Consider the following 17,027-nt stretch of genomic DNA (forward strand, 5'->3'; position numbering starts at 1 on the left):
ATTTAATGTTTGAACCAAAGGTAGGAGTAGTAAATGGACTCCTACGTATTACAACGCCAATTAACGTATATTTGACAAATTTAAAATTTATAAATTTTTTATTCACAAATTATAAATTAATATCTGGAAATTGGACAAAACAAAATTATTGTTTTTCATATATTGTAGTATATGTTACATATAGACCAACCTATAAAAATGTGTCTAGTTTTAATTCAAAAGTAAAAATCTGTCTAATTTATTCAAACTTGACATGATATTAGACCATTAATCGTCCTAATTCAACGAAATATGTTTTGTATAAGTTGTTGTGCTCATTTGTTGATTCAGTTTGACTTTATTTGTCTAAAGTAGACTAAATCCATCAAGTCGTTTAAATTTCAATTTCAACTTATTTAAAAATTGAATATTTTGAATTTCAATTCATTATATTCCATTCATATTGACCTATTCTTTTATCATAATTGAAAGAATATTTTTGTTATTACTGTCCATTGAGATTCAACTCCTTTATGTATTCAAGCCAGTCAAAGAATAATAATAATAACAAAACATCAACCTATATACAATTAGATATAGAAACATTTGAGCAATTAAAAGTTGTCATTAGCTATAATCTTCATAATTATTTTAGGAATCTGAACTATATAATAATATTTTCCATTGATATCATTACATGATTAGAATTGATAAATACAGAGGTGGAACGGTTCCATCTATGTACAAAATATACAACTCCCTCCTTTGAGTATATACAGAAACCTCAAACCATCTTTGAGTTTGAAGATGATGGATGGGTTTTAGGGTATTTGACAGAAACATAATGATCGAAGATAATACATAAAACGGGCATGTGAGCTAATCCAGATACCACCACGTTTATTTTTAAAAATTATATATAAGGATTGATGTGAGACGAATAATCCCGAATGCCTGCTCCTTCCCATCCCATCCATTCTTCCCACATATCATAATCTGGATCATTCACTCCTCTCATGGCTTCATCGTCATCGTCATATTCTTCGTAAATCTCCATTTCTGCATTCTTTGTTTCACCTCTCAAGTTACTCATCACAGTCTGCATCAAAAATTACACATTAGAACTAATCCATGAGCTAAAAATGGTCCAAAATTGGACATTGGGCGCAGACATTGATAGATGAGCTACGTCATCAGATAAACTAAAAAAATGAACCTAACGCTGAAACGTTTGATATGTCCAGATAACATATTACAAAACATGATTTGAAAATAATTGAATTAAGGGACCTACAAACAAGTTCTAGTACGTAATAATAATTGAAAATGGGATAGTGACATATTATTAGATAACGTAATTGGCACCTCTTAACTTATACAAACAAAAGTGAAAAGGACTTTTGGCCTAAAAAATATTCACAGGTTCCCTACAAGATTAAATAATCCAAATATGAATTGATTGATACCTACTTAAAGTATTTGTTTATTGAATAAAGTTTTATAATCCCCTGAAGCTCATCTAGTGGAGCAAATGAAAACCCACTTTTCCTTATTACTATTAATTAGTTAATTAATTATTATAAGCATAGATTAGGAAGAACATTAAAAACAATACAAATCTCACAATCAAGAATCCAACCATTATCTTCCTCAATTTGGTTCCTATATTCTCTGCTTTAATTCATACAACTTCTTTTGTTTAAAATTAAAATTAAAGCTAAACTCAACCTATCATTCAAAATTTTATAAATTACTATAAAACACGAAATAAATAAATTAGTATACCCAAAAAAAATGTCGATATCGGTAATAAATAAACTTACATCGTATGCATCATTGATTTGGTGAAATTGTATACCGCAATTACTTCCTCTGCATACATCCGGGTGATACTGAAATTCAATTAAACAACAATTTTGTTAATTAACAATGTCGAGCCTCAACAAAAACTAAAATAGTATAACAAAGAAAAATTAAAAAAAATCTTAACTATTCAATTGATTCATTATTTTAACTTTTATTTTATTCGATAAAAAATTCAATTTTATTATAATCCCATGTTTCTCCTTCATCCTGCCAATAATTTCACGAGATATCTGGTCTATCGTACCAGCACGTTATTTTATAACAGAAGGGAGAGAGAAAATATACCTGAAGAGCAAGCTGTCTAAAAGCCTTTCTAACATCAGATTCAGAAGCATCAGGTTGAATCCTCAAGGTCTTGTACGGATCACTCAGAGAAGGTGAATAAACACAAGTAACCCCAAATTTAACATTCTCACTCCTCTTCGTCTTTTTGTTTGCGCGATTCTTCAAACGAATCCATGAAGCAGAGGCAGAACCATAACCCCCAACATTCCTCATCATTCCCATAGCCGTCGCCATTGATTTTTTTTAAAAAAAATTCGTCTTTCAAATTACGCAGATGAATTTTTAACCGACAGATTAGGATGTTTAAATAGATTATGAATTAATTGAAGTATTCAACGAGACCTGATCAAATACGGCAAACCAAATATGAATGAGACTAATATATTTATTAAAAAAGAATAATAATTGTTGATATAAAGGTCAAAAAGATGGAAAAACAGGGGAAGAAAATAGAATAGGAAGATGCTTGTTAGCGTTAAGCAGAGTCGGTTTAAATAAGTGTATGTAAAAGAGAAGAAAAAGGGATAAGAGAAAAAAAATAATATATGGTAGAATGGTAGTGGTTGATGAAGAGATGACGTGTCACTAAAATTTTAAGAAATATAATTAAAATATATCTGAATATTTTATGACTTATCGAGGCTAATAAATATTTGATGATATAGTTAACTAATATATAAATAATTTGAGAGGTAGAAAGATTCTTTTTAAATCGTAAGAGAAAATAGACGTGTTAAGATTAATTACACGATTTCCTAATTACCACTCTAATATACGGAGAAAAGTTATTCCATTTCTACAAAAATGTTATATTTTTTTCCTTTTCTAAATTTGTTAGGATTTATAACTTTCTAAATATGGAGAGTAAATTTAAGGCATAAGCAAAATTCATAATTAAAAAAGACAATACATTTTAAGTAATTAGCTTATTTGCCTACCCTGTATAAATATTTCGGTTAATATATATCAAAGTCTAAAATAATTTAATTTAATTTAATTTTTTTTAATTATGTGTTTAAACTTTAAATAGTTATAGTTAACTAAAATAATACATAATTTGAACGGCTCTTCACGATCTTATCCGACTTTTGTCGATTGGTTAGGTGTGACGTGGAAGCATTATACGCTTACTTTGTTTTATTATAATATTTCTTAATTCGATCGGTTTGTCATAATTTTTATTTTTAAAATTAAATTAAAAATTTTGCTTAATATTTTAAAATATATTTTTATAATATTAATAAGTAAAAAATTATAATTTATAATATTTTTTATATAGTTTTAAAATTTTTAATTTTTTTAATTAAAATATTAAATTAATATAATCTAATTAAACTTTAAAAATTAATAAAATTGACTTTTAAAAAACATAACATGACAAACGATACCGAACGGGAAGCACTATTGTCGTTTTTGACTTCTTCCCCAATTTTTTTTTTGAATAAATAAATTATGGTCATCCCATTTTGGTATAATTTCAAAATGGTGACTTCCATATATATATATATATATATATATATATATATATATATATATATATATATATATATATATATATATATATTAAAAAGGAATCAAAAATTTTATTTTTAATAAGTTCTTAAGTCAATATTCTCTTTTTATTCTTAAAAAAATTAAAGTCTCTAACAGAAATGAAATGATATTATATTTAAAATCTTAAGATTCAATGAATAGTTTGAATATAATATGCATTTTTGTTTATAATAACAAATATAAAGTCTTTTTATATTATTAAAATTTTGGCCAATTAAATTAAGACTCATAATTTAAAGGAACATAACGAAGAAACTTTATATCAAAAGTTTTCATTAATTATGTTCAGTGTAATTTCATTAATAAAATTTCGAAAAAACAAAATATACAAAGTCATATTTATATCTTATAACTGATATAATGATATTATGCAAAATATCTAAATTTTTTTGGTACAGAGAAAATATCTACTCTTATAAGTCAATTTAGCTTCATACAAGTTGGTGGATAGAAGTTTGTCTATTAGTTATTCCCTTCTTATGAGTGCTTTCCTTTATGCAAAAATATCCAAAGAGCTTTTTTTTCCCTTTTTTGTTTAGGAGTTTAAATATAAAAATTGAGAGAGGTTATAAGGCGACGAATCTAATTTTCACGAGCAAGATGAAAATTCAAATATTCAATCAGTCTCAAATTTTTTGAATGAAATTATGACTTGCCTATATGAATTTTCCGCATGATTATATTATGTAATTTTAATTGAGGCTTGTATTTGATTTAGAATAAATAAATTTTATGTAATCACAAAAATATCAATAATTTTTTCTGAAATATTTGCATAATCAAGAAATCATAGAAGGAACGCACCGAGAAATTACCATGTAATTATTAGCTCCTTTAATATTTTTCTAACATATTATGTACTATAAGCTATCATCCTTCTAGAGAAAATTGTTCATATATTATTTGGAAACTACCATGTAATTATTACTATGATAATAATATATATACACAATAATTTTTCCAGATGAACAATATAAACAAAATATAGTTAGTGACAAATATGTGTGGTTTATATAAATACTCTCTTCGAATATATTATATGTATCAAAACGTATATTTGTCACTAGCTAAATTTTATTTAGTAACAAACATACCAATCTGTTTCTTTTAAGTTGTCATGATAAGAATTGTGTCAAACCTTATTAATTCTTTAGTTATTATTTATACATGTGCCTCTTATTCTAGAATAATTAGGGCAAACTTGAAAAGAAAAAAATCTAAGAATTGTCTAAATTGACAATTACTTTGAAACTAATACTGTTAATATACATAACAACTACAAAGTAACTATGCCCATAATAAATATAAAAAATGCAAAAATAAAATAAAATTGAGAAGTCAAGTCATTGTGATAGGACCAATAAAAATCAACATGGCACTCTTTTCTTACAATGTTTGAAGCTAAGAAGTTTAGTAAAAGGATTACAAAAACAAACAATTGATAAGTCAAATATCATAGAAACATGTTATATTAGGACAAAACATTTCAATCACACACATGTATAGAATTATTAATAGCTTACGATCAAATAAAACAAGTCGCTACCAGAGCCAAGATTTTTATTTACGAGGATAAAGATACATATAAAATTAACAAGAGTGACGATAATTAAGAGGCGATCAGAAGAGAGATGACGAAGGCGAAGATGAAGAAGGGGTGCATGTTGATGGATGGGGCAGAACTACTATTAGGACGAGCTCGACGATGAATTACTACTTCTCTTTGCAGTCCCAAAATGTAGTTTTGTTTTTGTACAGTAGCATTGATAATTTTGTTTGTTGTTGCATCATGAGAAATTTCAGAAGCAGATGTAGTATAACTTGTTAAGGCTAACATTGCATATAACAAAATCATGATGACAAAAAGAGGACCAAAACCAAATTTCTTCATTTGTTGAAAAAGGATGGAGAAATCTGGCTGTGTAAAGATGAAGATGTGACTTATTTCTCTTGATGATCACCATATATATATAGGGATCAATGAATACATGTTATTTGCATGTCTCTTCACCTTCACTTTTTGTAAGAGCATATATGCACCGACATTTACTTTCGTGAGATTTGACTAGATACGTTTACTACAATAAATATTAACATTAATAAAGAGTGTTAAAATCTTACCGATATTAGTTAAGTGTTATTAGAATAAATGTCGCTAAAGGATTTAAAAACATATACAAAAAGTGTTAAGTCCCAATTGAAATATATTTTAATGATAATTTAATTCTTAATTACTGCTATTGATCATTTTTAACGTATGATTATATGCCCTGACCCAAGAAATGGAATTGGAAACCATGACTTGCTTGTCTTAAAAGCCTAAAGTTCTAGAATTGGATTTAGCTTATACAAACTGACATTACATCTCTTAATATTTTTTTTGGTATTAAGTATTGATGTTATAACATTTTATTTATTACATATAGTAGATAATATATAGACAATTACGTGTAGTCTACCTTTTTTTTAAAAAAAAAAATAGCATGTAAGTTAAACTCAATTTCATCACCATTTTAATTTACAAGGACGTAAAGTTAATGTGTTTAATGGGGGAGTTTTATGGTTACGCAATTTTGACGTGCTTAAGTTCCATATATCTGAATATTTTGTGCATACTTTTTGACTTACGAGACATTCAAATATCTAGCTCAAGAAACGAGTACACTTCAAACTGTATTTTTAAAAAAGAATAAACTATAGCAAGATAAGATTATGTCGCTGCTTGTCGGCGCTTAATTCTAGTTGTTTCTAGGGATAAAAAGAAAAAAGAATATTTTCGACGTTGCTTCTTCAGAGACCTTGAATGAGAGTTCTTAACTAAGAGGCACTTTTGAAGTTGGATGAGACATAAAAAAGTGCAAAATCCATATATTATTGGAACCTAATTCTATAATTGTGATATCAACACAAATTCAAGGGAATATGATGCTTTTCTTTTAACCCAATTTTCTTATAGTAGAGCCTACCATTTTATCTCTGATTTAATTTTGACAATGCAACTTTGTAAAAAATATTCTTACTTCGAGTTGAGGGAAAATGTGACCTACTTCTAAAGTTACTAGAGTGTTTTCAGCAAAATTATCTAGTTTGACTAAGATAATTATGTATTAAAGAAGTGCGAGCAATTTGGCTAGAAAAAACTATTAAAAGATTGTGATACAGTGATAAGTACGTTTCCTATCCTTCATCCTTAATTATAGAGGTCTCGGCCTCTTTGGTTTGAACTCTGAGAATAGAATCACCTTTATGCCAACTCTGTTTCAGCAGAAAATTCAATCTTGGCAGTGCATTATGAGGGTAAGACTTCCACATGATTAATCTATGTTGAAACAAGCCAAGTGCATAAAAGTAACAGGAATACAAGCTGGCATGAAGCAATTAAGAGTGTAAATAAACAGATGGTGAGTACTTTGTGAGACTTGAAAGTCCTGTCTAAAAAAGGCATAACAAGGAAGAAAGGAAAATGCATGCCTGGAAGTAGCTACATTGCGGAACATGAAGTAGATCGATGCAGTACCTGCAGTTCCTTCTCATTATGAATATGCATAATACCTTCTGGTACGTGGCGCCTCATCATCATCAGCACAATCAACATTGGGATCGGCCATTCAGCAGTCAGGCTTGCAATTCACTTCCGCCTCAGCAGCAATTTTGATTTGATTCAGCTGATTTTCCTTCATGATTCCTCGTCTTGATATCATTTAAGTTTCTGCAAAATGGATTATAAAGCATGAAGTAAGGAGATTACGACCATTTATTCCCTTTTCATAAAGAAGAACAGGAGGGACAAGGACTCCCCTTGCATTTCAGCATCCAGACGAGATGAGCACTAAGCAACAAATAAGAACTACAATTTGAAAATAACTACTACATTAGGGGTTGCAAAAGTAATTTTGTCTTGCGACACCAGGAAACTGACTGAATTGCAAATTTAGAGGCAAATGAGAAGAAGTGATCTTAACAGAACTTGAAATGCCGGAAAATATCAGGAGTCAATCTTGGCAAGATCTTGTAGTTCTTCGCAGCAGCAGCACAAGGTTTAAATAGTTTTCCTGCTCATTCACTTCAATTAAATTTCTCTGTTTCTAATAGAATTTTTCAGGGATAGCTTACTGAATTCTTCTGCACTTTCAACAAGATAAAACTATTATGATTAAATCACGATCTTGACATGTGAGTGTCATCCAGAGAACAGTATACTTGTGCTACACATAACGTTATCGGTTACAATGTTCATGAAAGATGAAAAGATTCACTGTTACTGCAACATCTGCAAAAATGACATGATGTAAATGGAGAAATCTCAAGTCACTAAATTAGGCTGCTTAATCATTGAACATAGACGGCTAACTAAAGTTTTCTACTTCTTTTGTACCAATGCGTTCTTCATTTCCTAAATTGAATCTAAATGTTTATAACTGACCTCAAATGGATAGGCAATGCATAAGTCGTGATAAAAGAATGACGGGATAAGTGTCCTTAGTCCTAGAAAGAGGGGTTAGTAAAAGATCATGAAGCACATAATTTGGAATATAATTCATGAAATTTCAGATAAGCATACTGCAGTAAGCATTTGGCTTCCAATCAGAAAAATGTCGTCAAAAGCTGGTTATGGAAATCTTCATAAACCTATTAGGTGGTTGATGAATTTCAAGATAAACAGATAGACGACAGTGGTAAAATTGAAAACACTAGATTTATCAAGATTTTCTTCTAGAAACACGATGCCTTGAGACAATGGTGATCAAAGTCGTGATTATCCAGCCTGCTTCCTACAATAAGCATGAGAAGTAAGTGGTTAATATATAACAAATGAGAAAAAAGCGCTACAAGTTAGGGAATCTAATGTTTAGATTCAAGCGCATCCTGCAGATAATGTTAAGTGCTTGGTTTGCCGAATAACAATTGTCTGATAGAATGAAGCTGAGCTAACATACACGCGTTCATTATGCAAAAAAAATTCAGAAATGAAAGGGTAAGACTAAGAAGAAACAAAGAGGAACAAACAAAAATACAGTGTGTTTAGGACTTGCAAACAGAAAAGTTAAAATGTTGAGCAAAATGGTGGCCATAAGGATAAAGGAATTAAAAACTTATCATTAAATTTCAGACAATCTGAGTTGCATATAATCTACAGAGAATGTAGCCAATAAGGTATAAATAAATCATATCTCCCTCCTACCACCTAGTGCTAGGACACCAGCAGGAACTGTAAATTTTAATGGACATTTCGACGAATTATTTGATAGATTCCGTGAAGCTACTTGCTTTGATGTATCAATCATACTATTAAAACCACTATCAATGCTAGAGCTTCTAATGCTCATCCTTTCTTCAGCAAAACAAGAGGCTATTTCATCCTCAGTGATCTCTGGATCATCATCTTCCGACCAGTAACCAACGGATTCCTCTTCAGAAATGCAGCTCCAATCTTCTTGAGAATAGGAAACTTCATCTTCAGGCTCCGTAACCAATTGCATAGAATCAACTTCATTTATATCTTCAACCTCCTGTCGATCTTCCACTCCATCATCATCATCACTTAAACCCTCAACAAACGGATGAATTAACAGCATTTCAGCAGTCCATCTATACGTAGGCTTCCTCACAAAACAACCCTTGAGGAAATCTTTCGCTTCCTTAGACAAATCCCCTGGAATCGTAGGCAATTCATGTCCTTCCCCAATCTTCTTGAGTACATCCTCAGCATCCTTACGATCCCACGGAGGTTTTCCCGTTAACATCTCAAGTACAATACAACCAAGAGCCCATATATCAGCAGGAGACTCTTGCACATTATCAGCTACAGCTTCTGGTGATAAGTACATCGGAGTACCTCTCCAATAAGGCTCTAATCTCCTCTTTTTACTCTGATTTTCTCTCTTCGCCAATCCCAAATCACCAATTTTTGCCCTAAATTCAACACTTCCTTTACTAGAACTCGGAACAAGCAACACGTTCTCAGGTTTCATATCGCAATGAACATAACCAATAGCATGAATATGATTCAACCCTCTAAGCATAGACCTCGTATACAACCTCACCTCAAATTCAGCCAACCCTCTGTTCCCATTCCCTAATTTGTTGATCCTCTGAGCTAGGGTTCCACCAGAGCCATACTCGAGCAACAAATTGTAGGCCATCACACCATTATTACCATTCGTAGTTTCATCCCCAAAGCATCGAATTACATAAGGACAACCCTTGATATTGCTTAAAACTTCCCTTTCCTTCTGAATTGAACCTGAAACAGATACTTCAGCCGATTTCACAGCCATAACTGATGGCAAGTATCGATTTTTCGACTTGGGGTTCTTCAAATTAGCAAGATAAACATACCCAAAACTTCCTTTCCCTAGCATTGCTCCTCTATACCATGAAACCCCATCACCAAATTCATTTACATTCTTCACCACTTCAACTTCAATTTTTTTCTTACTTCCCATTCCTTGCTCCACCAAAATTCTACTTCAATTATCAAGAAAATATGAAGAAAACTTAAAAATAACAAGAGATTAGATTAGGGCTTACTTAAAACCAACAACACAAAAAATAATATTTTGTCAATCAAGTTACGTATTACACAACAAAATGGGCAAAGAAAGAAGTTATACTATATGTTAGGGCTGATTTTTTTTTATTTATTTTTTTAAATTTTAGCTTAGTTTTATTTAAAATATATATATATGTAAAAAGACTAAAGTTTGTGTTTTTTTTTTTGAAGAAAAAAAAAAGACGAAAGAAGAAAAAAGAAAAGTTGCTAACTGGAATAACTGTCATGTGTACGAACCTTTTGGTTAGAAAACTCAAGTCTCTCACATTACTTAATTAAGGCACAAAACTATACTAATTCAACTTGTTAATAAAGTCTTGTTAAGGTAACTTTTGTTCAATTCATTTTACATTTATTAGGAATTATAATATCGTATTATGTTTTTTCGAGACTTGTTAATCAAATACATTTTATTCATAAAGTTTCTAAAGCTATATTTGATCTTAAATAGTTAACGTATCTAGATTGATTTTTAGGTCATAAAAAAAACTATTCAATTAAACCTAATAAAAGTTCATGAAGTTTGCATTATATTCATTATGTTCACATCTCACCAACATTTGATCATGTAAATTGTTTAGTTAAAAAACATAACTAAAGATATTTTAGCATGGTTTTAGGTTACGTACGATTTTATTAAAAGATCACGTGTTATTAATTACAAGGGTCGAACAACTAAATACATTACTTTTCTTTTCAGCTATCTTTCGCACACACCTGACATGAATATCTAAAAAACTTATATATAATATTCAATAAACAACAAAATTAATCTTTTACCCTTATAGCTCTTATATAGAATTTCCAAAAAAAATATTGCTATATTATGTACTTTCCTCTAACAACAAGGCAAATCATCACGACTTTGATTTTTCTTTTAAATAATAGTATGTATGTACTATCATGATAATATTTTAATTTCAGTAATTTGTGTCTTGTTATGTATTAGATGTAATCATGTAAATAAAACACCACAATTACAATCTTATATCAATTTGTTTACATAAAATATTGATCCAACGCAACATATTAGCTGTCTGAAGAGATCCCATCACCGACCAAAAAGGATAACGGTGTTATTGGGCTTTTATTAGCCCAATACCGACCAAAAAGGATGACGGTGTTATTGGGCTTTTATTAGCCCAACAGTACTGTAAGCCCATTAACATCGAAACTGAAATAAAGTCCAATAAAAGCCCAAACTTGGCTATCTCTTCTTCTTTCTTTTATCAAAATTTAGGGGATAATTTGTCAAACTTTCAAAGTCAACTTAGTAGTGGAATAACTTTTGTCGAAATTAATTTCTAGAATAATATGTATTAATTATCAAATAATTTATAAGTTGCGTAGGTAGATTATAAGAAATAAATTGTTCGTATATACGATTAATACGACTTTTGGTTGATAATTTAGAAACTCATATTTTTAGTATATGTATAAGTTATAAGAAAATTTATATATTATTTTATACAGGATAAATAATGCAATAACTAATATATGAATAATTAATCATTGCATAATTAATACCTGCACAAGATTCACTCATAATTAATTCTAATAGTACTAATACATGTATTATCTCTCTTAAGGGAATTTATGAAAAAGTATTATTTTTAATATCTTTTTCAATTTTTTGATGTTTGAGTTTGATCAAAATATTATGGGGAACAATAAATTAAGTTAGAACTTCACTCACACTCCCACCTTATTTTAGCCTAGTGTATTACTATATATTACATTTTAATATTGTTAGAATAATATGTTTTTTACTTATTGAAACATTAAAAATATTTCCTTCTTACCAAACACGCTTTTAATACTTTGTTATTAATCACTAGCTAGGTCCTAATTTAACCAAGATTTTTATCATTACGTAATTTTTCAACGAAGAAATTCTGAATGAAACCCGCATACACTGCCATAATAAATAGAATAGGATAGTGCAGAATTAAGGACCACAAACGCAAAATGGGAATTAATTTCAATATGCAGCTTTTCTTCCATATTTGGAATTTCTTTCAACTAAGTGCTATAAGCTTTAGCAAATGGCCTACCTTGTAGGGAAGATGAAAGCCACAGCCAATATACATTTCTAAGTAATTAAATTAATTATTTTACCTAATTAAGCTCCATATTCATGTTGCTAAGTGGAGTTGGTATCTAGTGTTTATAATTATTTACTCCTTAATGGCTATGCAAACATTTCATTTGCCCACGAATGACCACAAAAATTAATTAATTGATTACTATCTTAGCCTTTTTAAACATAGTATCTGATTTGACAATAAAGTATAAGTAATATATTTAGCTTTTTCTTAATATTTGCATGTCATGTAATATGATGTTTTGTTGGTCCATCTCTTTTTGAGATTTAGTGCTACTACTTTTGCTTTATACTTCCTCTATTCATTTTTATTTGTCATGTTGCTCTTTTCAAAAGTTAATTTGACTAATTTTAAATTAAATTAAATTAATTTAATATTTTTTTAAAAAAAATTAGATATTTAAAAATTGTACGAATAATCCTATAAATTGCATCTTTTTGCATATCAATATAATGAAAAATTAAAACATATCATAAAATATTAATCGAAGTTTTTATAATTTGACACTATAAAAAGAAATCATGACAAATAAAAGTGGACCGAGTGAGAGAGTACTACTTTAAGCAACTATATTTGTGGAGCGTGGCATGTTTCCATTAATTATAATCTTTGATATGATGCCATAATCTATCAGGAAAAATAGATAATTTTAATCAACAACGCCAAATAAATTAAAATTTCAATTGATGAGTGCGACAAAAAGGAAAATTTTGGTTAATTATATAAGAGATAACTTTGGAAACCTTCTCTCTCCGATTATATATGCTTTATATTTCACTTTGTTTTCAAATACTGCTGTCTTTGTCTTTGTTTTTCAAAAGTCAAATTAAGTTTTGATATTTGAAAACTATATGAAAAGTATTATAAATAGCAATTTTTTTCTGATCAGAGATCATGTCTTTTGATACTTTAAAAGTGAAACATAAAAAGTGTTTTATTTGAAATTAGGTCTAGGTCTCATGTCTAACTCACACCCCAAATGCTAGCTCGAAGAGATGAGGATTGACTAAGCCTTGTAAAGAATTCACCCATCTTATTCTCATTACCCACCGATGTGGGACTCTTGTCATTCTTTAACACCACATCTCACGCCTAATGCTTAGCATCTGGTACGTTGGTAATTTGATTTTGGGGGCCCCAACATCGGGTGAGATGAACCCTGCTCTAATACCATGTGAAATTAGGTTTTAGGTCTAACTCACACTTCAAAAGCTAGCTCCATAGGAGAAGAATTGCCCAAGTCTTATGAGGAGTCCACCCATTTCATTAACCACCGATATGAGAATTTTGTCATTCTTTAATATTTTAGGACAGAACGACTAGATAATTTGCAAAATTAAATATGTATAAGTGAAATTTACGAACAAGTTTTTGATGAAACGCACTACTTTTTTTCTTTCGAAGATCCAATGTATAAATTCCTAATTTTGATAAACTTCACCAAATTAATTTGCTATTGAGAAGGTAGGTCGATTGAATTAGACCTAACATATATATATATATATATATATAGGTGTAATAGGTGAACATTGTACATATGTTTTAATAATTGATAAACATTAAGAGAAAATAATGAAGTAATTTTTCACGAGGCAATTGACTCTATCATATTGGCGGCCAGTTTTGTTGTACTAAAAAACGAGTGAGGAAGACTCAGACTCACCACTATAATATAATGACTTCAACTTTAATGATGCTGACAACTTTTACTTTTGTGGGTTCAAATTTGTCTTTTGAATTTTGCAATATGATTTGTATTTGTCATGCAAATATATAATATATTATATATAGCTTGCCGTAATAAAATTGGTTTATGTATGCCTTTAATCACTATTTACCAACACGAGTTTTTCGATGTGTATGTGTATTTATATTGGGAAAATGATCAAATGTTTTTATTCATTCCAATTATAGTTGTTTAGGATAGGATTTTATGATAAAAATGGTAATAGAGAGAAATAATAGATATAAAAGTATGGTAATAATAGAGAGAAACAATAGGTATAGAAAAGTCAGAAAAAACATATCGATATCGAATATTTAGACCAAATCAATACAATTTAAACTTTTTTTACTTATTCATGTGCTCACTTACTCAATATTTAGTAAAAATTCTTATTTAGCGACTCATCCTAACTTAATAGGTTGTAGCCATATATTAGCATGGAGAATTGTGCTTTCCATGTAGTGAAGTTGTGACCACCACTGAGTTTAATGGTTAATTGAAATGCAGGATTGAATTGAATGATGATATTGCTACTAGTTGTGTTGTCAGCATTAACAACTATGGGATTGTTGGTACCATTATGATTGGTCATTGTTGTTGATCTGTGTGAGAGACGCACAAAAGAAAAAATAAAAATTGATCGTTCTCGTTAGAGTTTATAGAGCCTTAATACCATATAAACACAAAGTAAATGCGGAAAGAAAATACTTTATTAATTAATGAACTTAAAAGAGTATTAAATAGAATTACAGACAGAATAAGAAGACTCCTAAACAAACACTAATAACGTAATATAAATAAACAATAACTGACACAGTATCGTAACTAATGAACTAACAAGACTGAGTCGTTGACTGTCAAAATTCTATTAATTATACCAACGCAATAGGAACAATAAAAAAAATGTGTGTTTTTAATTTGCAGCATTAGATTCTGTAATAGACTAATTATTGTTTACTAGTACTAATTAATATATTATTTTAGTTGAAAGTTAACATCAGTTGGAATAAAGAAGGTTAATTTGGTGGTAATGCACTTTAACTTTTGTTTTTGTTTTTGTTTTTTTTGTCTATAAATGGAGACATGAAATAGAGGTTTTCTTTAAGGAACATAACAAATAAGAAAAATCATCAGTAGCTAAAATGATCAGCTTCTTCAGAGCTTTCTTTCTTATAATAATTATCAGCTTTCTCATTTTCGTAGGAGCTCAAGCAAGAACTTTACTAGGTACCTACTACTAATTTAATTTAATTTAATTATTCTTTAGTTACCTACTCTATTATATTTACTTAAACATTAGTATTCATTAATTATTCTTTTTAGTTAATCCACTTGAAAATTATTGTTATGGTGGGCTGCATGGATGAGAAAGTAATTAATATAAATTCATAACGTTGTAATTAGAAGATAGTATGCCACTTTTTTTTTTATGAAACACTTCTTTTCTCATACTTATATATGATTTGAGCTAAAATTAATCTACATCTACTTGAGGAAATTAATCAACCTAATCATATACTATCTTTCAGTTTAGTGCACCAAGCATCCATTATTCGCACGTAATCTCATTTCAAAGAGTGTGACATAGACAACCTGTCTTAATATAGCATTAGAGATTTGCTTCATTTTATCTTATAGGTCACGCAGAGACAACCTTAGCGTTGCGTTTTCCCTTTCTATTACTCTAATTAACTTTGAGAAGTTAATAAATAATGTTGCTTACTTGGTTGATCAGGAAATTACCATGATGATGAGATGCTGATAGAGTTGAAGTTGGAAAGTGGTAATTATGGAAGGACACCATATAAGACACCTCCACCACCAACATCATCTTCACCAACACATCAAGAAATAGTTAATGGAAGACATGATAGTGTATTACCACCTCCTTCTCCCAAGACTGATCCAATTATTGGTCAACTCACAACAATTACTACTACTCCTCATCATGACGACACCGTCGCGGCGCCGCCTGTTGGTGGGAGGCACGATTATGTAGCCTCACCACCACCACCAAAGCCACAAGATGAACAAAGGCAGATCATTATCACATCCTCTTCTTCTACTTTGCCTCTTCAAGCTTCCTATTAAGCTAGCATCGGAACTTTATAATATAATATATGTTCACTACTAAGTGTAGTATTTTTTATTTTATGTTATTAAAGTAGCTACATGTATAATCTGGTTTTAGTTCACTTGATGAGTTAATTAACTCAAGAATAATATGTGTAATAGACGTATTGTAATGGAGTATTAACAACGTATGTACGTAGTAAATGAATTTGAGGGAGTGATATGTGGTTTTTAACTTATTAATCAATAACATAATGCAGTATTGTTATCAAACCAGAATTTATATTTGTTTCTTTTTGAGATCGCATGTAAATTTAATCATATACCCCATTTGTCTCAAATTTACGTGTACAACACTAATTGATTTGATACAAAATTTTAAAAAAATTAAAGACTATTGGAATATGTGGTTTAAAACGATATTCTTTGGATCATTTATAGTATGACTACTAATCATTTTCATTAAGGATAAATGAGATTATTAAAAATTAAATTGTTTTCAATTATAAAAAATTGTCATTCTTTTCAAACAGATTAAGGACAATTGCATTTAGAGTCACTAAAGACTTAAATAAAGTAGTTAAGATGCGTTTATATAAAGCGTTACTCATATTTATCATTGCGGCTTAATGAAATAGCCAGCTTACTCCTAAGTACTAACGTACTAATTAAAAATGTGTTATTTCGATCCTCCTATTGATCAATTTTAATAAAATTTATAATATTCTACTTAACAGTATAGATCAAATCAGTTCCGTTAAATTTTGATATATTCTACTTAGATTATTAGTAGTACACATTAGATTACACTATCTAAGTTTTGTTGTGAATTTGAACCTAAATTATTCAAGTTTTTGAAGGTAAATTTTGCATATTTAGAGAGTAT

At 29.5% G+C, this 17,027-nt stretch overlaps 3 protein-coding genes across 3 annotated transcripts; 1 reads left to right on the forward strand and 2 right to left on the reverse strand.

Annotated features, from left to right (window-relative positions):
* Positions 1-625: 625 nt before the first annotated feature.
* On the reverse strand, positions 626-5,385 carry LOC101256889 (chaperone protein dnaJ 8, chloroplastic-like). Its single transcript, XM_004241628.5, has 3 exons — positions 2,131-5,385; positions 1,803-1,871; positions 626-1,078 (listed from the first exon to the last, which is right to left on the reverse strand). Exons 1-3 carry the CDS (start codon positions 2,362-2,364, stop codon positions 893-895), a joined length of 489 nt encoding a protein of 162 aa, XP_004241676.1. The 5' UTR covers positions 2,365-5,385; the 3' UTR covers positions 626-892.
* Positions 5,386-8,761: 3,376 nt separating this feature from the next.
* On the reverse strand, positions 8,762-10,325 carry LOC101256599 (mitogen-activated protein kinase kinase kinase 20-like). Its single transcript, XM_004241627.5, has one exon. It carries the CDS (start codon positions 10,128-10,130, stop codon positions 8,850-8,852), a length of 1,281 nt encoding a protein of 426 aa, XP_004241675.1. The 5' UTR covers positions 10,131-10,325; the 3' UTR covers positions 8,762-8,849.
* Positions 10,326-15,181: 4,856 nt separating this feature from the next.
* Positions 15,182-16,395, forward strand: LOC543883 (hydroxyproline-rich systemin). Its single transcript, NM_001247446.2, has 2 exons — positions 15,182-15,295; positions 15,804-16,395. Exons 1-2 carry the CDS (start codon positions 15,211-15,213, stop codon positions 16,157-16,159), a joined length of 441 nt encoding a protein of 146 aa, NP_001234375.1. The 5' UTR covers positions 15,182-15,210; the 3' UTR covers positions 16,160-16,395.
* The last annotated feature ends 632 nt before the right edge of the window (positions 16,396-17,027 follow it).

This window comes from Solanum lycopersicum, chromosome 6, assembly GCF_036512215.1.
Source record: "Solanum lycopersicum chromosome 6, SLM_r2.1".
In the NCBI taxonomy this organism is placed as follows: domain Eukaryota; kingdom Viridiplantae; phylum Streptophyta; class Magnoliopsida; order Solanales; family Solanaceae; genus Solanum; species Solanum lycopersicum.